This window comes from Notolepis coatsorum, assembly GCF_963971535.1.
Source record: "Notolepis coatsorum genome assembly, chromosome: 6".
Classification (NCBI taxonomy): Eukaryota; Metazoa; Chordata; class Actinopteri; order Aulopiformes; family Paralepididae; genus Notolepis; species Notolepis coatsorum.
Genome location: NC_140170.1, coordinates 181,238,334 through 181,260,649, shown reverse-complemented (window position 1 = coordinate 181,260,649; position 22,316 = coordinate 181,238,334). Strand labels below are relative to the sequence as shown.

Genomic DNA, 22,316 nt, shown 5'->3' with positions numbered 1-22,316 from the left:
TCATACATCAAATGTGCTGCGGCCAGGGCCTGATAACAAGGTGGCAGACCCTGCTCTACCGGCGAAAGAGCTCTAGAGTAATATGCTATCGGTTGTTTTTTCCCACTCACCCCCTGTGTTTGAGTCAGGACAGCTGTCGCATGCTGCGCTCTATGTGAGACGAATAGGTGGAAACACTTCTCATAATCCGGCAGCGCCAGGGCAGGGGCCTGTAACAACAGACGCTTAATGTTTATGAACGCGTCCTCCCCCTCCTCGGTCCATGTCAAGGGAGCGCGAAGCTTGTCTGTACCCGCCTCTTTTATCATCATCCTCAACGGCGCTGTCACTATCGTATAGTCCTCCACCCACTCAGAGCTGTACCCAGTCATCCCTAAAAACGTCATCATCTGTCGGACCGTCAATGGCCTAGGTGCCTTGGATACAGCTTCGAGTTGCGTGGGTGAGATGTTTTTTATGCCCTTTTGAATGACGCGAGACAAGTACTCAACTTTTGGCTGGCAGTACTGCAGTTTTGAACGGGATGCCTTGTGGCCTCCCACGGCCAATCCACTCAAAACTTTGATGGAGTCCTCATGGCACTGCTGACGTGTATCCGAGCAGATTAGAATGTCATCTGCATACAGTAAAACCGTGCTGAGTAGTGTGTCGCACACTCCTTGCAAGTCTTCCTTGAGCGCCTTCGAGAAGTAATGCGGCGAGTGCGCGAACCCTTGTGGCAACCGGGTGTAAGAGTATTGTTTCCCCCTGTGGGTAAAAGCAAACAGATACTGAGACTCTTTTTCCAATGGAACACTGAAGAATGCCTGCGTGAGATCAATGACCGTATAGTACTGCGAGCTACTCGGGATGTTTGTCAGGAGGGTGTGTGGATTAGCGACTTCCGCCTCTGGTCCAGACACCACGTCGTTCACCGCCCTCAAATCGTGTACCAGTCTGTACCTAGCCCTGTCCGCCTTTAGCACTGGGTGGATAGGTGTATTACATCTGGATTTGAAAGGGACGAGCACTCCCCCCTTTAACAGTCCCTCAATCTGATGTGATATAGCTTCCTCCGACTCTGGCTTCATTGTATACTGTCTGATAAAGGGTGGTCTACAACCCTTCTTTAACCTGACCTTCACTGGCTGTGCCGACAATATTAGACCCACATCTGTGTCGTGTTTTGACCACAACCGTTCCGGGGTGCGCGCCAACATGTCCTGTTCCAGCAAAGCATCCGCCTCTGGAATAACGCAAGGGTCTCCTGGTAATCTGATTACTTGCGGTTTTGCCAAAACTGAAAAGGAAATCATTATTTTTATGAAACTCCCATCTGCGCTGTTCCAAATTAGCGGAGATTCCGTGGAGACCCACCTTTGAGTCTCGGATTCCTGTATCATTGAACCTAGATGTTCGGATTCGTAACCAGGATTTATTCTCAGTGTGATGTGTGGGGCGGCGTCTCTTAGTCTATGTTGTTCCCGTAGATACTTACTCGTGTTAACCCTCAACGCCGCGCCCTGTCTCCCTACAATTATCGTAGATGAGTTAATCTGCACCTGCTCGGGCTGTCCCTGCAACCATGCCTTGTTCCTAACTAGGTCACTATTCGTCAAATACTGTAGTGTGCAATGTGCCTCCATGTTTGTTTGTCTAGACTGAGGCAGTTGGGTTTTCAGAAATGGCTCCCAGGGGTCACAGACCCTTTGCAGCTCTGCATCTATGTTGCCCAGCCAGAACACAGTGGCCTCTTTCTCCCCCGTCCCTTGTAGCATCATTTGGTACACGTCTTGTTCAATTTGAATCCCCTCAGGCGTACATAGGATTTTACAGCCTAGTTTACACATTGCATCTCGTCCCAAGAGATTGCGCGGGGTGCTGTCCGAAATTAATACAGGTATTGTTATGGTCTTGTTGTTATACGTCATAGAGATTGGATCTGATGTGGGTATTAATTGTGTTTTTCCCGAGAATCCGACCGTCCGAACATACTGTCCAGACTGGGGTAAGTGAGCGGCGTATTTTTGCTTTATGCAGGAAAAACCTGCTCCAGTGTCTGCCATCATCTCTGTTAATTTGCCCTCCACTAGGACCTGCAGAATAGGTTCTTGCTCAGCTCCCTTGGAAACCACAATCATTTGATTTCCCCCCGTCGCATTCTCTGGGCACCCCTAGTGATTACCCCCCTGGTTTCGGGGCCCTCCTGTCTCCCCCTGGTCGTGGGGCCCTTGTGACTCCCCCTGGCGCACGGGTCTTCCATACTCCGAGCCGGGACGGTATGGTTGCCTACATCTCATTTCCCTGTGTCCCTGCATGCCGCAGTTCCAACAGTGGAAACGGGGAAACTGTTGTTCGTTCCCCGGTCCCTGTGTAAACCGTGGGCCTGATTGCCCATTCCCTGCCTGCCGCCTGGACGCCTGGTTCTGTGAACTATAGCCATAGCTTCTCACTACCTGAGGTGCAGGCGGGGGTCCCTGGTCCTGCATGGGTGGAGAGGTAGCAGATGACACCATTACTGCCTGCAACCTCCTTTGGGGCTGCAGTTGTTGCTGAGTTAACTTCCTTGCGTCATTTCTATCCTGATCCCTGACTTTCTGCTCCTGAGCCCTTTGCTTCTCCACACTATGTGTTACATGTGCACAGAACAAAGGATAAGTCATGTCCATTAACCCCACCACGTCTTCCAGTCTATTCTTAACCACCTCTGGAAGCCCTCTCATCACACTTTCTCTAAACATCGCTCTCTGCAACGGGTCAATTTCTGGGTTGTGTCCTAGCTCACCTCTCCACTCCTTCAGTACTTTGTTCACATAGGCGCCAGGCCCTTCCGTCTCCATTATGGGGTTGCCTGCCAGTTTTGCCGGATTAATACGTGATGGATATTGATTCCTGAGTTTGTACCACAACGCCGCTCTATGCGCGTTGAATATGTCTCCATCATGGGCCTGCGTGTCGCATGCCACTCGCATCGATGTATCACCCATGATGTCCCGGCAGGCACCAACTCCTAGCAAACGCGTCAACAGGGATTTGACGTCACCCACTGCTAGCAGAAAAGATGACGTATTTTCCTCAAACTGCGTGATCCACCTGGAGGCTCCTTCTGAAAGGTCCGGTAGTCTTACTATTAAACCATCGATGTCTAGAGGTGACCATGGCATGTGAAAGATATCGTTCCCCTTTATTAGCAGGGGAAACTGGCCTGTGCTTGTCACACTTCCCACGAATGTAGGGGCGAAAGTCAGGGTTCCTGTAATGTTTCCTTTCTCCTGTCCTGGTTTCGTGTCATTCTCATCTTCCTCCTCATTCAACAGTTTAGTGTGGCCACACGCTCCGTGTTTCTCTGATGTCTGCTGTGCCACACTCTGACGGGGCTCTTCCTCTATCTTCCTCCCGACTCCCTCCCTCTGCCTGCCCAGGTTCTCTACCTCCTCTTCCTCTGCAGTATACAACTTCCGACGTACTGTCTCGCCATATGCCGCCAGGGCTTTCGGATAGAGATCCTGCGGGGTCAGTTTGGGGGGGGGTATCTCGCCTAAGGGAGGTCTCTGATCTAGCGGAGGTTTCTGACCTAGCGGGGGTTTCTGACCTAGCGGGGGTCCCTAATTCCGTCTCCTCATATTCTCCTCTTATTGTCACAGTGCCCACCGGCAATTGCGTGACATAAGGTGGGGATGTTGGTTTCCCTATATCCGTCTCTCTCTGATTTAGCGCTAAAGCTTCCTGCCTGTATGCTCTCCCCTTCTGGGCGTAGAGCTTCATTACCCCCAACTCTTCTGTCCTCTTTTTCAACCTCTTTTTGCTGTTGTCGCCTGGCTTGTGGTTACGAATCATTACATTCATCTCTTCGCATACGTCGAGATCAAAAGTACCTCCGGAAGGCCATTTTGTGTCCCCGGCCTTTGTACGCCTCTGCCAACGGACACCTACCTTGAGAATTAGGTTCTTTATGAGCGGGTTCCGGTCTAACAGTATGTCCTCTGCTGTATGCATCGTTGTTTAGTGTGTGTGTGTGTTTATTGTGTTGTGTGTGTGTGTGTGTGGTTGTACTTCAGCCACTCTACAACTACTACTCCAGGACACAGTTAACCTGGATCTACTACTACTCTACAACTACTACTCCAGGACACAGTTAACCTGGATCTACTACTACTCTACAACTACTACTCCAGGACACAGTTAACCTGGATCTACAACTACAACTACTACTCCAGGACACTGTTAACCTGGATCTACTACTCCAGGACACAGTTAACCTGGTTCTACTCTACAACTACTACTCCAGGACACAGTTAACCTAGATCTACATCAGAGAAAAATTTGACCAGAGAGAAAAGTTGATTAGTGGCGCACTTATAGCCTGTTAAAAGAGGATTCGCCCTAGTGTAAACACCTCACCACTCGTGTTCGTTTTAGCCGTCCATCCAGACCTCGTCACACAGTCAGCTCAACTTTTTCCTCCCGCAGAATCTCTTACGGACATTCTAATCAAAAGCAAAAATGCTCACCTGTGTTTGTTTGTCGACACCGCCAGAATTTCTACGGGAGAAGTCCGGAGCTGGCCGTGTGAGGGGGCCCGGCAGGGCGGTCTACAGGTCAAGGGTCACCAAATGTTGTGGCTGATGGTTGTTTAACACAGCAGGAGACGATATTTCCAATTTTAACAAGTAGGTAATTTATTTAGGAAAAGAAGTTTTAACAGCAAAAGCTATGGCTCAGTAGACGGTCACCACAGTTGAAGGAAAACACTCTGACTCCCCAACCCCCCGTTCCCCCAGATAATACCTTCCCAGCCCTGCCCCGACATGACAGATATGATGACGTAACATATTATCTCAGATATGACATGACGTACATTAAGATGACACATAGATTTAACATAGAAGAGAGAATAAAAACAGAAGATAAGTCTAAAGGTTTATCGTCCTGAGACAAAGCTGGAGTCTGGAGTCAAGATTAGTGAAAGAGAAAATGAGTGTGTGAGTGTGAAAGAGTATATGTGTGTGTGTGAATGTGAAAATGAGTGTGTGTGTGTGTGTGAATGTGAAAGAGTATATGTGTGTGTGTGAAAGAGAGAGTTCAGATTAGTGAGGTTTGTGTGTGTATGAAAGAGATAGAGATGAGATGTGTGCGTGTATATGTGTATGTATGAAAGAGAGAAAAGAACAAGATATGAAAGCGATATGATGTACGAGATTACAAGCACACAACGTGCCGTACTGAAATGTCCATCTGTCCAAGTTGTTTTAAGAACGTCAGCCAGACCGTCTTTCAGCACTGCTTAGTTGACCCATATTAAACTAGTTCACCTCATATACACATTTTCCCCAACAGTATGTCCACAGTCACGGAAACAAGGTGTGTTGACGAGTGACTGTGGCAGTGCGGGCTAGTAAATTAAACTCACTTCCCCATAACAGGGTTAACAGACGCAAAGGGAAGGTTGTTTGGAGTGAATTCACTTCTTAGTGCAGCGGCCTGTGTCGTCGCCCGCGGGCGCGGGAGCCCCCTGTTCGACTCCCCCTCGGGACATTCTCATTTAACATCAAACACAACGCAGACCAATATGAGCCGTCACATATAGATACACAAATGTTCTAGAATGTTTGGTTGTGACATCACAAATGTTCTAGAATGTTTGATTATGACATTGTACTGTGACATCACAAATGTTCTAGAATGTTATGACAAAAAAGATGGTTCAATGACTTTATCTAAATCCAATCAATATTACTAATGCCGTTTCAATGTAAGGTTATAAAAATAAACATATAAACATGCATAAATACAATAACCTAAATATATAGCTTTGGCTTCTCTACAGAGAGTAAAGCAGAACAAAATCATGGCTGAAACTCTTCTGCCCTCTACTGGCTAAATGAGAACTTAACTTCTATTAGCTTTACACACGTGCGCCACGACCGACCAATCGTATCGTAGTACTATTTGCATCGACCTCCTACAAATAAGGCAGGAAACCGTAAGCGACCGTCACCATTCGATTCTGATAAGCCGTCGAATATGCCAGCCAAGCGAGCGCCCAGGAAGGGCTCCTCCAAGAAGGGTTCCAAGAAGGGCTCCAAGACCGCTGCCAAGGGAGGCAAGACGCGCAGAAAGTCCAGGAAGGAGAGTTATGCCATCTACATTTACAAAGTCCTGAAGCAGGTTCATCCCGACACCGGCGTTTCCTCCAAGGCCATGGGGATCATGAACTCCTTCGTTAACGACATCTTCGAGCGCATCGCTGGAGAAGCCTCTCGCCTGGCTCTCTACAACAAGCGTCGCACCATCACCTCCAGGGAGATCCAGACCGCTGTGCGTCTGCTGCTGCCCGGTGAGCTGGCGAAGCACGCTGTGTCTGAGGGAACCAAGGCTGTGACCAAGTACACTAGCTCCAAGTAAACTACGCTGTTCACTGACTATTAACCCAAAGGCTCTTTTAAGAGCCACCCACTCTGTTCTGAGAGAGTTATTCCTATTATTATAATGATCGCGCTATTCATCAAAGTGGTTGAGTGCCCCGTATTGCCTTTAGTTTGAACAGTTATTATCATGGTAGGGGGTTCTGTCGGGAGATGAAGTTGTATGTTACTAATTGATTAATAAATTATAACTAACTACTAAATAACTAATCATAGTTTGGATGGCTATTAAGTTGCTAATTATATTTACTAGTCAAAATCCTGTGATTTTAGGTTGTTGACAAGTAGCTAGATTGGATAGACTAGCTTAGTACATCACATTTATACAGTCAATTAATATATCATCACCTGCCATATTAGAACCCTGATCAATAATACATTATTGGACTTTATAATACACATCGATAATGTTGATTTTATCATTTTCAAAGTGGAAATGCTATTCCAAAGATAATACATTCCAGGCTAATTTAATTATAATGAAAAATATGAACTACCCCATAGCCAAACACAGGTCTTATGATTTCCAATAGTCAAGTGCAAATAGTATTCATTATTTGATCATATGAGCTCTATTTCTGTACAATTTACAACCTTGCGTTGTATGTTAAATGCATTATTACAACAACAATAACCTTTTATAACGTTATTGTTGACATCAAACTCCAGCAATCAGAGTCTAAAATCTGACTTCATAAGTAACCCTCAGCAATACTGATCATCTCCGGTCCCCTCTCCCTCCATGTTTAGCAGGATACACAGCCTCCACATCTGGCTGAAAGGTTACTCTGCTCATCAGGCACCCCCTGTGGTTTGGACTTCAACAAATTCACTGATAAACCACACCATGCTCTCTCCACTCATAATGGTAATGCTTCAAATCTAGTCACAATTTCTCTAGATGTGTTTCTGTCATACAACATAAAATCACAGATTAGGGCCTAACTTTTCTGAACAGTATTTACTAATAAGGACACTTTTGATCAAACTGATCAGCAGCTCAATAGTTGCTTTTATGTTTCACAAGGTGCTCTGAATATGCCCTTACAAAAAAAATATTTTCTGTTTTACCATGGTACCAGTCATATAAATTATTTACCATGGTACAGCCATATAGTAAATGTAATGGAACCATTAATAACATGGTTATAACATGGTATAGTCAATTTTAAACCATGATATCAATGGTACATGGCATCATTTGTTATCATAGAAATGCCAGGATACATTTTTGTAAGAGATGTTTCAAAATGGAAATGAGGGACCCTGATGTAAACAAGACAAACGTCTTTCTCTGGTCTGCATCCCCTTAACAATTGTGTGTATTGAGCCGTACTGTATTGTACCCATTCTGCAATCTGTTAAATATTGATTGATTGATTGAACATTTTATTAACAGATTGCAGAATGGGTACAATACAGTACGGCTCAATACACACAATTCCCATTGAAATGCCTATCTCTTCCTCCCTTCTGAGATAATTGTTGAATATATATATGTAACGGGGAAGCCCGTGGGTATGTCCACAGTCACGGAAACAGGTGTGTTGACGAGTGACTGTGGCAGTGCGGGCTAGTAAATTAAACTCACTTCCCCATAACAGGGTTAACAGACGCATAGGTACGGTAGTTAGGAGTGAATTCACTTCTTAGTGCAGCGGCCTGTGTCGTCGCCCGCGGACGCGGGAGCCCCCTGTTCGACTCCCCCTCGGGACATTCTCATTTAACATCAAACACAACGCAGACCAATATGATCCGTCACAGTGGTGCCCAGTCACCCGGATGTCCTGAGGGGCGTGAGTTTAGGGAGGTGAGTGTAACGGGGAAGCCCGTGGGTATGTCCACAGTCACGGAAACAGGTGTGTTGACGAGTGACTGTGGCAGTGCGGGCTAGTAAATTAAACTCACTTCCCCATAACAGGGTTAACAGACGCATAGGTACGGTAGTTAGGAGTGAATTCACTTCTTAGTGCAGCGGCCTGTGTCGTCGCCCACGGACGCGGGAGCCCCCTGTTCGACTCCCCCTCGGGACATTCTCATTTAACATCAAACACAACGCAGACCAATATGATCCGTCACATATAGATACACAAATGTTCTAGAATGTTTGGTTATGACATCATACTGTGACATCACAAATGTTCTAGAATGTTTGATTATGACATCGTACTGTGACATCACAAATGTTCTAGAATGTTTGATTATGACATCATACTGTGACATCACAAATGTTCTAGAATGTTATGACAAAAAAGATGGTTCAATGACTTTATCTAAATCCAATCAATATTACTAATGCCGTTTCAATGTAAGGTTATAAAAATAAACATATAAACATGCATAAATACAATAACCTAAATATATAGCTTTGGCTTCTCTACAGAGAGTAAAGCAGAACAAAATCATGGCTGAAACTCTTCTGCCCTCTACTGGCTAAATGAGAACTTAACTTCTATTAGCTTTACACACGTGCGCCACGACCGACCAATCGTATCGTAGTACTATTTGCATCGACCTCCTACAAATAAGGCAGGAAACCGTAAGCGACCGTCACCATTCGATTCTGATAAGCCGTCGAATATGCCAGCCAAGCGAGCGCCCAGGAAGGGCTCCAAGAAGGGCTCCAAGAAGGGCTCCAAGACCGCTGCCAAGGGAGGCAAGACGCGCAGAAAGTCCAGGAAGGAGAGTTATGCCATCTACATTTACAAAGTCCTGAAGCAGGTTCATCCCGACACCGGCGTTTCCTCCAAGGCCATGGGGATCATGAACTCCTTCGTTAACGACATCTTCGAGCGCATCGCTGGAGAAGCCTCGCGCCTGGCTCTCTACAACAAGCGTCGCACCATCACCTCCAGGGAGATCCAGACCGCTGTGCGTCTGCTGCTGCCCGGTGAGCTGGCGAAGCACGCTGTGTCTGAGGGAACCAAGGCTGTGACCAAGTACACTAGCTCCAAGTAAACTACGCTGTTCACTGACTATTAACCCAAAGGCTCTTTTAAGAGCCACCCACTCTGTCCTGAGAGAGTTATTATTCCTATTATTATAATGATCGCGCTATTCATCAAAGTGGTTGAGTGCCCCGTATTGCCTTTAGTTTGAACAGTTATTATCATGGTAGGGGGTTCTGTCGGGAGATGAAGTTGTATGTTACTAATTGATTAATAAATTATAACTAACTACTAAATAACTAATCATAGTTTGGATGGCTATTAAGTTGCTAATTATATTTACTAGTCAAAATCCTGTGATTTTAGGTTGTTGACAAGTAGCTAGATTGGATAGACTAGCTTAGTAGTACATCACATTTATACAGTCAATTAATATATCATCACCTGCCGTATTAGAACCCTGATCAATAATACATTATTGGACTTTATAATACACATCGATAATGTTGATTTTATCATTTTCAAAGTGGAAATGCTATTCCAAAAATAATACATTCCAGGCTAATTTAATTATAATGAAAAATATGAACTACCCCATAGCCAAACACAGGTCTTATGATTTCCAATAGTCAAGTGCAAATAGTATTCATTATTTGATCATATGAGCTCTATTTCTGTACAATTTACAACCTTGCGTTGTATGTTAAATGCATTATTACAACAATAACCTTTTATAACGTTATTGTTGACATCAAACTCCAGCAATCAGAGTCTAAAATCTGACTTCATAAGTAACCCTCAGCAATACTGATCATCTCCGGTCCCCTCTCCCTCCATGTTTAGCAGGATACACAGCCTCCACATCTGGCTGAAAGGTTACTCTGCTCATCAGGCACCCCCTGTGGTTTGGACTTCAACAAATTCACTGATAAACCACACCATGCTCTCTCCACTCATAATGGTAATGCTTCAAATCTAGTCACAATTTCTCTAGATGTGTTTCTGTCATACAACATAAAATCACAGATTAGGGCCTAACTTTTCTGAACAGTATTTACTAATAAGGACACTTTTGATCAAACTGATCAGCAGCTCAATAGTTGCTTTTATGTTTCACAAGGTGCTCTGAATATGCCCTTACAAAAAAAATATTTTCTGTTTTACCATGGTACCAGTCATATAAATTATTTACCATGGTACAGCCATATAGTAAATGTAATGGAACCATTAATAACATGGTTATAACATGGTATAGTCAATTTTAAACCATGATATCAATGGTACATGGCATCATTTGTTATCATAGAAATGCCAGGATACATTTTTGTAAGAGATGTTTCAAAATGGAAATGAGGGACCCTGATGTAAACAAGACAAACGTCTTTCTCTGGTCTGCATCCCCTTAACAATTGTGTGTATTGAGCCGTACTGTATTGTACCCATTCTGCAATCTGTTAAATATTGATTGATTGATTGAACATTTTATTAACAGATTGCAGAATGGGTACAATACAGTACGGCTCAATACACACAATTCCCATTGAAATGCCTATCTCTTCCTCCCTTCTGAGATAATTGTTGAATATATATATGTAACGGGGAAGCCCGTGGGTATGTCCACAGTCACGGAAACAGGTGTGTTGACGAGTGACTGTGGCAGTGCGGGCTAGTAAATTAAACTCACTTCCCCATAACAGGGTTAACAGACGCATAGGTACGGTAGTTAGGAGTGAATTCACTTCTTAGTGCAGCGGCCTGTGTCGTCGCCCGCGGACGCGGGAGCCCCCTGTTCGACTCCCCCTCGGGACATTCTCATTTAACATCAAACACAACGCAGACCAATATGATCCGTCACAGTGGTGCCCAGTCACCCGGATGTCCTGAGGGGCGTGAGTTTAGGGAGGTGAGTGTAACGGGGAAGCCCGTGGGTATGTCCACAGTCACGGAAACAGGTGTGTTGACGAGTGACTGTGGCAGTGCGGGCTAGTAAATTAAACTCACTTCCCCATAACAGGGTTAACAGACGCATAGGTACGGTAGTTAGGAGTGAATTCACTTCTTAGTGCAGCGGCCTGTGTCGTCGCCCACGGACGCGGGAGGCCCCTGTTCGACTCCCCCTCGGGACATTCTCATTTAACATCAAACACAACGCAGACCAATATGATCCGTCACATATAGATACACAAATGTTCTAGAATGTTTGGTTATGACATCATACTGTGACATCACAAATGTTCTAGAATGTTTGATTATGACATCGTACTGTGACATCACAAATGTTCTAGAATGTTTGATTATGACATCATACTGTGACATCACAAATGTTCTAGAATGTTATGACAAAAAAGATGGTTCAATGACTTTATCTAAATCCAATCAATATTACTAATGCCGTTTCAATGTAAGGTTATAAAAATAAACATATAAACATGCATAAATACAATAACCTAAATATATAGCTTTGGCTTCTCTACAGAGAGTAAAGCAGAACAAAATCATGGCTGAAACTCTTCTGCCCTCTACTGGCTAAATGAGAACTTAACTTCTATTAGCTTTACACACGTGCGCCACGACCGACCAATCGTATCGTAGTACTATTTGCATCGACCTCCTACAAATAAGGCAGGAAACCGTAAGCGACCGTCACCATTCGATTCTGATAAGCCGTCGAATATGCCAGCCAAGCGAGCGCCCAGGAAGGGCTCCAAGAAGGGCTCCAAGAAGGGCTCCAAGACCGCTGCCAAGGGAGGCAAGACGCGCAGAAAGTCCAGGAAGGAGAGTTATGCCATCTACATTTACAAAGTCCTGAAGCAGGTTCATCCCGACACCGGCGTTTCCTCCAAGGCCATGGGGATCATGAACTCCTTCGTTAACGACATCTTCGAGCGCATCGCTGGAGAAGCCTCGCGCCTGGCTCTCTACAACAAGCGTCGCACCATCACCTCCAGGGAGATCCAGACCGCTGTGCGTCTGCTGCTGCCCGGTGAGCTGGCGAAGCACGCTGTGTCTGAGGGAACCAAGGCTGTGACCAAGTACACTAGCTCCAAGTAAACTACGCTGTTCACTGACTATTAACCCAAAGGCTCTTTTAAGAGCCACCCACTCTGTCCTGAGAGAGTTATTATTCCTATTATTATAATGATCGCGCTATTCATCAAAGTGGTTGAGTGCCCCGTATTGCCTTTAGTTTGAACAGTTATTATCATGGTAGGGGGTTCTGTCGGGAGATGAAGTTGTATGTTACTAATTGATTAATAAATTATAACTAACTACTAAATAACTAATCATAGTTTGGATGGCTATTAAGTTGCTAATTATATTTACTAGTCAAAATCCTGTGATTTTAGGTTGTTGACAAGTAGCTAGATTGGATAGACTAGCTTAGTACATCACATTTATACAGTCAATTAATATATCATCACCTGCCGTATTAGAACCCTGATCAATAATACATTATTGGACTTTATAATACACATCGATAATGTTGATTTTATCATTTTCAAAGTGGAAATGCTATTCCAAAAATAATACATTCCAGGCTAATTTAATTATAATGAAAAATATGAACTACCCCATAGCCAAACACAGGTCTTATGATTTCCAATAGTCAAGTGCAAATAGTATTCATTATTTGATCATATGAGCTCTATTTCTGTACAATTTACAACCTTGCGTTGTATGTTAAATGCATTATTACAACAACAATAACCTTTTATAACGTTATTGTTGACATCAAACTCCAGCAATCAGTCTAAAATCTGACTTCATAAGTAACCCTCAGCAATACTGATCATCTCCGGTCCCCTCTCCCTCCATGTTTAGCAGGATACACAGCCTCCACATCTGGCTGAAAGGTTACTCTGCTCATCAGGCACCCCCTGTGGTTTGGACTTCAACAAATTCACTGATAAACCACACCATGCTCTCTCCACTCATAATGGTAATGCTTCAAATCTAGTCACAATTTCTCTAGATGTGTTTCTGTCATACAACATAAAATCACAGATTAGGGCCTAACTTTTCTGAACAGTATTTACTAATAAGGACACTTTTGATCAAACTGATCAGCAGCTCAATAGTTGCTTTTATGTTTCACAAGGTGCTCTGAATATGCCCTTACAAAAAAAATATTTTCTGTTTTACCATGGTACCAGTCATATAAATTATTTACCATGGTACAGCTATATAGTAAATGTAATGGAACCATTAATAACATGGTTATAACATGGTATAGTCAATTTTAAACCATGATATCAATGGTACATGGCATCATTTGTTATCATAGAAATGCCAGGATACATTTTTGTAAGAGATGTTTCAAAATGGAAATGGGGGACCCTGATGTAAACAAGACAAACGTCTTTCTCTGGTCTGCATCCCCTTAACAATTGTGTGTATTGAGCCGTACTGTATTGTACCCATTCTGCAATCTGTTAAATATTGATTGATTGATTGAACATTTTATTAACAGATTGCAGAATGGGTACAATACAGTACGGCTCAATACACACAATTCCCATTGAAATGCCTATCTCTTCCTCCCTTCTGAGATAATTGTTGAATATATATATGTAACGGGGAAGCCTGTGGGTATGTCCACAGTCACGGAAACAGGTGTGTTGACGAGTGACTGTGGCAGTGCGGGCTAGTAAATTTTTAATGCTTCAAATCTAGTCACAATTTCTCTAGATGTGTTTCTGTCATACAACATAAAATCACAGATTAGGGCCTAACTTTTCTGAACAGTATTTACTAATAAGGACACTTTTGATCAAACTGATCAGCAGCTCAATAGTTGCTTTTATGTTTCACAAGGTGCTCTGAATATGCCCTTACAAAAAAAATATTTTCTGTTTTACCATGGTACCAGTCATATAAATTATTTACCATGGTACAGCCATATAGTAAATGTAATGGAACCATTAATAACATGGTTATAACATGGTATAGTCAATTTTAAACCATGATATCAATGGTACATGGCATCATTTGTTATCATAGAAATGCCAGGATACATTTTTGTAAGAGATGTTTCAAAATGGAAATGGGGGACCCTGATGTAAACAAGACAAACGTCTTTCTCTGGTCTGCATCCCCTTAACAATTGTGTGTATTGAGCCGTACTGTATTGTACCTATTCTGCAATCTGTTAAATATTGATTGATTGATTGAACATTTTATTAACAGATTGCAGAATGGGTACAATACAGTACGGCTCAATACACACAATTCCCATTGAAATGCCTATCTCTTCCTCCCTTCTGAGATAATTGTTGAATATATATATGTAACGGGGAAGCCTGTGGGTATGTCCACAGTCACGGAAACAAGGTGTGTTGACGAGTGACTGTGGCAGTGCGGGCTAGTAAATTAAACTCACTTCCCCATAACAGGGTTAACAGACGCATAGGTACGGTAGTTAGGAGTGAATTCACTTCTTAGTGCAGCGGCCTGTGTCGTCGCCCGCGGACGCGGGAGCCCCCTGTTCGACTCCCCCTCGGGACATTCTCATTTAACATCAAACACAACGCAGACCAATATGATCCGTCACAGTGGTGCCCAGTCACCCGGATGTCCTGAGGGGCGTGAGTTTAGGGAGGTGAGTGTAACGGGGAAGCCCGTGGGTATGTCCACAGTCACGGAAACAGGTGTGTTGACGAGTGACTGTGGCAGTGCGGGCTAGTAAATTAAACTCACTTCCCCATAACAGGGTTAACAGACGCATAGGTACGGTAGTTAGGAGTGAATTCACTTCTTAGTGCAGCGGCCTGTGTCGTCGCCCACGGACGCGGGAGCCCCCTGTTCGACTCCCCCTCGGGACATTCTCATTTAACATCAAACACAACGCAGACCAATATGATCCGTCACATATAGATACACAAATGTTCTAGAATGTTTGGTTATGACATCATACTGTGACATCACAAATGTTCTAGAATGTTTGATTATGACATCGTACTGTGACATCACAAATGTTCTAGAATGTTTGATTATGACATCATACTGTGACATCACAAATGTTCTAGAATGTTATGACAAAAAAGATGGTTCAATGACTTTATCTAAATCCAATCAATATTACTAATGCCGTTTCAATGTAAGGTTATAAAAATAAACATATAAACATGCATAAATACAATAACCTAAATATATAGCTTTGGCTTCTCTACAGAGAGTAAAGCAGAACAAAATCATGGCTGAAACTCTTCTGCCCTCTACTGGCTAAATGAGAACTTAACTTCTATTAGCTTTACACACGTGCGCCACGACCGACCAATCGTATCGTAGTACTATTTGCATCGACCTCCTACAAATAAGGCAGGAAACCGTAAGCGACCGTCACCATTCGATTCTGATAAGCCGTCGAATATGCCAGCCAAGCGAGCGCCCAGGAAGGGCTCCTCCAAGAAGGGTTCCAAGAAGGGTTCCAAGACCGCTGCCAAGGGAGGCAAGACGCGCAGAAAGTCCAGGAAGGAGAGTTATGCCATCTACATTTACAAAGTCCTGAAGCAGGTTCATCCCGACACCGGCGTTTCCTCCAAGGCCATGGGGATCATGAACTCCTTCGTTAACGACATCTTCGAGCGCATCGCTGGAGAAGCCTCTCGCCTGGCTCTCTACAACAAGCGTCGCACCATCACCTCCAGGGAGATCCAGACCGCTGTGCGTCTGCTGCTGCCCGGTGAGCTGGCGAAGCACGCTGTGTCTGAGGGAACCAAGGCTGTGACCAAGTACACTAGCTCCAAGTAAACTACGCTGTTCACTGACTATTAACCCAAAGGCTCTTTTAAGAGCCACCCACTCTGTCCTGAGAGAGTTATTATTCCTATTATTATAATGATCGCGCTATTCATCAAAGTGGTTGAGTGCCCCGTATTGCCTTTAGTTTGAACAGTTATTATCATGGTAGGGGGTTCTGTCGGGAGATGAAGTTGTATGTTACTAATTGATTAATAAATTATAACTAACTACTAAATAACTAATCATAGTTTGGATGGCTATTAAGTTGCAAATTATATTTACTAGTCAAAATCCTGTGATTTTAGGTTGTTGACAAGTAGCTAGATTGGATAGACTAGCTTAGTACATCACATTTATACAGTCAATTAATATATCATCACCTGCCGTATTAGAACCCTGATCAATAATACATTATTGGACTTTATAATACACATCGATAATGTTGATTTTATCATTTTCAAAGTGGAAATGCTATTCCAAAAATAATACATTCCAGGCTAATTTAATTATAATGAAAAATATGAACTACCCCATAGCCAAACACAGGTCTTATGATTTCCAATAGTCAAGTGCAAATAGTATTCATTATTTGATCATATGAGCTCTATTTCTGTACAATTTACAACCTTGCGTTGTATGTTAAATGCATTATTACAACAACAATAACCTTTTATAACGTTATTGTTGACATCAAACTCCAGCAATCAGAGTCTAAAATATGACTTCATAAGTAACCCTCAGCAATACTGATCATCTCCGGTACCCTCTCCCTCCATGTTTAGCAGGATACACAGCCTCCACATCTGGCTGAAAGGTTACTCTGCTCATCAGGCACCCCCTGTGGTTTGGACTTCAACAAATTCACTGATAAACCACACCATGCTCTCTCCACTCATAATGGTAATGCTTCAAATCTAGTCACAATTTCTCTAGATGTGTTTCTGTCATACAACATAAAATCACAGATTAGGGCCTAACTTTTCTGAACAGTATTTACTAATAAGGACACTTTTGATCAAACTGATCAGCAGCTCAATAGTTGCTTTTATGTTTCACAAGGTGCTCTGAATATGCCCTTACAAAAAAAATATTTTCTGTTTTACCATGGTACCAGTCATATAAATTATTTACCATGGTACAGCCATATAGTAAATGTAATGGAACCATTAATAACATGGTTATAACATGGTATAGTCAATTTTAAACCATGATATCAATGGTACATGGCATCATTTGTTATCATAGAAATGCCAGGATACATTTTTGTAAGAGATGTTTCAAAATGGAAATGGGGGACCCTGATGTAAACAAGACAAACGTCTTTCTCTGGTCTGCATCCCCTTAACAATTGTGTGTATTGAGCCGTACTGTATTGTACCTATTCTGCAATCTGTTAAATATTGATTGATTGATTGAACATTTTATTAACAGATTGCAGAATGGGTACAATACAGTACGGCTCAATACACACAATTCCCATTGAAATGCCTATCTCTTCCTCCCTTCTGAGATAATTGTTGAATATATATATGTAACGGGGAAGCCTGTGGGGGCAGTGCGGGCTAGTAAATTAAACTCACTTCCCCATAACAGGGTTAACAGACGCATAGGTACGGTAGTTAGGAGTGAATTCACTTCTTAGTGCAGCGGCCTGTGTCGTCGCCCGCGGGCGCGGGAGCCCCCTGTTCGACTCCCCCTCGGGACATTCTCATTTAACATCAAACACAACGCAGACCAATATGAGCCGTCACATATAGATACACAAATGTTCTAGAATGTTTGGTTATGACATCATACTGTGACATCACAAATGTTCTAGAATGTTTGATTATGACATTGTACTGTGACATCACAAATGTTCTAGAATGTTATGACAAAAAAGATGGTTCAATGACTTTATCTAAATCCAATCAATATTACTAATGCCGTTTCAATGTAAGGTTATAAAAATAAACATATAAACATGCATAAATACAATAACCTAAATATATAGCTTTGGCTTCTCTACAGAGAGTAAAGCAGAACAAAATCATGGCTGAAACTCTTCTGCCCTCTACTGGCTAAATGAGAACTTAACTTCTATTAGCTTTACACACGTGCGCCACGACCGACCAATCGTATCGTAGTACTATTTGCATCGACCTCCTACAAATAAGGCAGGAAACCGTAAGCGGGACCGTCACCATTCGATTCTGATAAGCCGTCGAATATGCCAGCCAAACGAGCGCCCAGGAAGGGCTCCTCCAAGAAGGGTTCCAAGAAGGGTTCCAAGACCGCTGCCAAGGGAGGCAAGACGCGCAGAAAGTCCAGGAAGGAGAGTTATGCCATCTACATTTACAAAGTCCTGAAGCAGGTTCATCCCGACACCGGCGTTTCCTCCAAGGCCATGGGGATCATGAACTCCTTCGTTAACGACATCTTCGAGCGCATCGCTGGAGAAGCCTCTCGCCTGGCTCTCTACAACAAGCGTCGCACCATCACCTCCAGGGAGATCCAGACCGCTGTGCGTCTGCTGCTGCCCGGTGAGCTGGCGAAGCACGCTGTGTCTGAGGGAACCAAGGCTGTGACCAAGTACACTAGCTCCAAGTAAACTACGCTGTTCACTGACTATTAACCCAAAGGCTCTTTTAAGAGCCACCCACTCTGTCCTGAGAGAGTTATTATTCCTATTATTATAATGATCGCGCTATTCATCAAAGTGGTTGAGTGCCCCGTATTGCCTTTAGTTTGAACAGTTATTATCATGGTAGGGGGTTCTGTCGGGAGATGAAGTTGTATGTTACTAATTGATTAATAAATTATAACTAACTACTAAATAACTAATCATAGTTTGGATGGCTATTAAGTTGCAAATTATATTTACTAGTCAAAATCCTGTGATTTTAGGTTGTTGACAAGTAGCTAGATTGGATAGACTAGCTTAGTACATCACATTTATACAGTCAATTAATATATCATCACCTGCCGTATTAGAACCCTGATCAATAATACATTATTGGACTTTATAATACACATCGATAATGTTGATTTTATCATTTTCAAAGTGGAAATGCTATTCCAAAAATAATACATTCCAGGCTAATTTAATTATAATGAAAAATATGAACTACCCCATAGCCAAACACAGGTCTTATGATTTCCAATAGTCAAGTGCAAATAGTATTCATTATTTGATCATATGAGCTCTATTTCTGTACAATTTACAACCTTGCGTTGTATGTTAAATGCATTATTACAACAACAATAACCTTTTATAACGTTATTGTTGACATCAAACTCCAGCAATCAGAGTCTAAAATCTGACTTCATAAGTAACCCTCAGCAATACTGATCATCTCCGGTCCCCTCTCCCTCCATGTTTAGCAGGATACACAGCCTCCACATCTGGCTGAACGGTTACTCTGCTCATCAGGCACCCCCTGTGGTTTGGACTTCAACAAATTCACTGATAAACCACACCATGCTCTCTCCACTCATAATGGTAATGCTTCAAATCTAGTCACAATTTCTCTAGATGTGTTTCTGTCATACAACATAAAATCACAGATTAGGGCCTAACTTTTCTGAACAGTATTTACTAATAAGGACACTTTTGATCAAACTGATCAGCAGCTCAATAGTTGCTTTTATGTTTCACAAGGTGCTCTGAATATGCCCTTACAAAAAAAATATTTTCTGTTTTACCATGGTACCAGTCATATAAATTATTTACCATGGTACAGCCATATAGTAAATGTAATGGAACCATTAATAACATGGTTATAACATGGTATAGTCAATTTTAAACCATGATATCAATGGTACATGGCATCATTTGTTATCATAGAAATGCCAGGATACATTTTTGTAAGAGATGTTTCAAAATGGAAATGGGGGACCCTGATGTAAACAAGACAAACGTCTTTCTCTGGTCTGCATCCCCTTAACAATTGTGTGTATTGAGCCGTACTGTATTGTACCTATTCTGCAATCTGTTAAATATTGATTGATTGATTGAACATTTTATTAACAGATTGCAGAATGGGTACAATACAGTACGGCTCAATACACACAATTCCCATTGAAATGCCTATCTCTTCCTCCCTTCTGAGATAATTGTTGAATATATATATGTAACGGGGAAGCCTGTGGGGGCAGTGCGGGCTAGTAAATTAAACTCACTTCCCCATAACAGGGTTAACAGACGCATAGGTACGGTAGTTAGGAGTGAATTCACTTCTTAGTGCAGCGGCCTGTGTCGTCGCCCGCGGGCGCGGGAGCCCCCTGTTCGACTCCCCCTCGGGACATTCTCATTTAACATCAAACACAACGCAGACCAATATGAGCCGTCACATATAGATACACAAATGTTCTAGAATGTTTGGTTATGACATCATACTGTGACATCACAAATGTTCTAGAATGTTTGATTATGACATTGTACTGTGACATCACAAATGTTCTAGAATGTTATGACAAAAAAGATGGTTCAATGACTTTATCTAAATCCAATCAATATTACTAATGCCGTTTCAATGTAAGGTTATAAAAATAAACATATAAACATGCATAAATACAATAACCTAAATATATAGCTTTGGCTTCTCTACAGAGAGTAAAGCAGAACAAAATCATGGCTGAAACTCTTCTGCCCTCTACTGGCTAAATGAGAACTTAACTTCTATTAGCTTTACACACGTGCGCCACGACCGACCAATCGTATCGTAGTACTATTTGCATCGACCTCCTACAAATAAGGCAGGAAACCGTAAGCGGGACCGTCACCATTCGATTCTGATAAGCCGTCGAATATGCCAGCCAAACGAGCGCCCAGGAAGGGCTCCTCCAAGAAGGGTTCCAAGAAGGGTTCCAAGACCGCTGCCAAGGGAGGCAAGACGCGCAGAAAGTCCAGGAAGGAGAGTTATGCCATCTACATTTACAAAGTCCTGAAGCAGGTTCATCCCGACACCGGCGTTTCCTCCAAGGCCATGGGGATCATGAACTCCTTCGTTAACGACATCTTCGAGCGCATCGCTGGAGAAGCCTCTCGCCTGGCTCTCTACAACAAGCGTCGCACCATCACCTCCAGGGAGATCCAGACCGCTGTGCGTCTGCTGCTGCCCGGTGAGCTGGCGAAGCACGCTGTGTCTGAGGGAACCAAGGCTGTGACCAAGTACACTAGCTCCAAGTAAACTACGCTGTTCACTGACTATTAACCCAAAGGCTCTTTTAAGAGCCACCCACTCTGTCCTGAGAGAGTTATTATTCCTATTATTATAATGATCGCGCTATTCATCAAAGTGGTTGAGTGCCCCGTATTGCCTTTAGTTTGAACAGTTATTATCATGGTAGGGGGTTCTGTCGGGAGATGAAGTTGTATGTTACTAATTGATTAATAAATTATAACTAACTACTAAATAACTAATCATAGTTTGGATGGCTATTAAGTTGCAAATTATATTTACTAGTCAAAATCCTGTGATTTTAGGTTGTTGACAAGTAGCTAGATTGGATAGACTAGCTTAGTACATCACATTTATACAGTCAATTAATATATCATCACCTGCCGTATTAGAACCCTGATCAATAATACATTATTGGACTTTATAATACACATCGATAATGTTGATTTTATCATTTTCAAAGTGGAAATGCTATTCCAAAAATAATACATTCCAGGCTAATTTAATTATAATGAAAAATATGAACTACCCCATAGCCAAACACAGGTCTTATGATTTCCAATAGTCAAGTGCAAATAGTATTCATTATTTGATCATATGAGCTCTATTTCTGTACAATTTACAACCTTGCGTTGTATGTTAAATGCATTATTACAACAACAATAACCTTTTATAACGTTATTGTTGACATCAAACTCCAGCAATCAGAGTCTAAAATCTGACTTCATAAGTAACCCTCAGCAATACTGATCATCTCCGGTCCCCTCTCCCTCCATGTTTAGCAGGATACACAGCCTCCACATCTGGCTGAACGGTTACTCTGCTCATCAGGCACCCCCTGTGGTTTGGACTTCAACAAATTCACTGATAAACCACACCATGCTCTCTCCACTCATAATGGTAATGCTTCAAATCTAGTCACAATTTCTCTAGATGTGTTTCTGTCATACAACATAAAATCACAGATTAGGGCCTAACTTTTCTGAACAGTATTTACTAATAAGGACACTTTTGATCAAACTGATCAGCAGCTCAATAGTTGCTTTTATGTTTCACAAGGTGCTCTGAATATGCCCTTACAAAAAAAATATTTTCTGTTTTACCATGGTACCAGTCATATA

The 22,316-nt window shown here is 42.6% G+C and overlaps 7 protein-coding genes across 7 annotated transcripts in view; all 7 read left to right on the top strand.

The window, feature by feature from the left end:
- Positions 1-22,316, top strand: part of LOC311230844 (uncharacterized protein) — a gene marked incomplete at both ends in the record, with an annotated part of 512,928 nt that overhangs the window by 462,980 nt on the left and 27,632 nt on the right. The window lies entirely within an intron of this gene.
- LOC311230707 (histone H2B-like) lies at positions 6,004-6,384 on the top strand (the record flags this gene model as incomplete). The annotated part of the gene is made up of 1 exon (XM_084317068.1): positions 6,004-6,384. One exon carries the CDS (start codon positions 6,004-6,006, stop codon positions 6,382-6,384), a length of 381 nt encoding a protein of 126 aa, XP_084173194.1.
- Positions 8,985-9,362, top strand: LOC311230706 (histone H2B 1/2-like; the record flags this gene model as incomplete). Its single annotated transcript, XM_084317067.1, has 1 exon — positions 8,985-9,362. The coding sequence occupies one exon, from the start codon at positions 8,985-8,987 to the stop codon at positions 9,360-9,362; it is 378 nt and encodes a 125-aa protein (XP_084173193.1).
- On the top strand, positions 11,966-12,343 carry LOC311230705 (histone H2B 1/2-like; the record flags this gene model as incomplete). The annotated part of the gene is made up of 1 exon (XM_084317066.1): positions 11,966-12,343. One exon carries the CDS (start codon positions 11,966-11,968, stop codon positions 12,341-12,343), a length of 378 nt encoding a protein of 125 aa, XP_084173192.1.
- On the top strand, positions 15,662-16,042 carry LOC311230704 (histone H2B-like; the record flags this gene model as incomplete). The annotated part of the gene is made up of 1 exon (XM_084317065.1): positions 15,662-16,042. One exon carries the CDS (start codon positions 15,662-15,664, stop codon positions 16,040-16,042), a length of 381 nt encoding a protein of 126 aa, XP_084173191.1.
- Positions 18,243-18,623, top strand: LOC311230703 (histone H2B-like; the record flags this gene model as incomplete). Its single annotated transcript, XM_084317064.1, has 1 exon — positions 18,243-18,623. The coding sequence occupies one exon, from the start codon at positions 18,243-18,245 to the stop codon at positions 18,621-18,623; it is 381 nt and encodes a 126-aa protein (XP_084173190.1).
- LOC311230702 (histone H2B-like) lies at positions 20,824-21,204 on the top strand (the record flags this gene model as incomplete). The annotated part of the gene is made up of 1 exon (XM_084317063.1): positions 20,824-21,204. The coding sequence occupies one exon, from the start codon at positions 20,824-20,826 to the stop codon at positions 21,202-21,204; it is 381 nt and encodes a 126-aa protein (XP_084173189.1).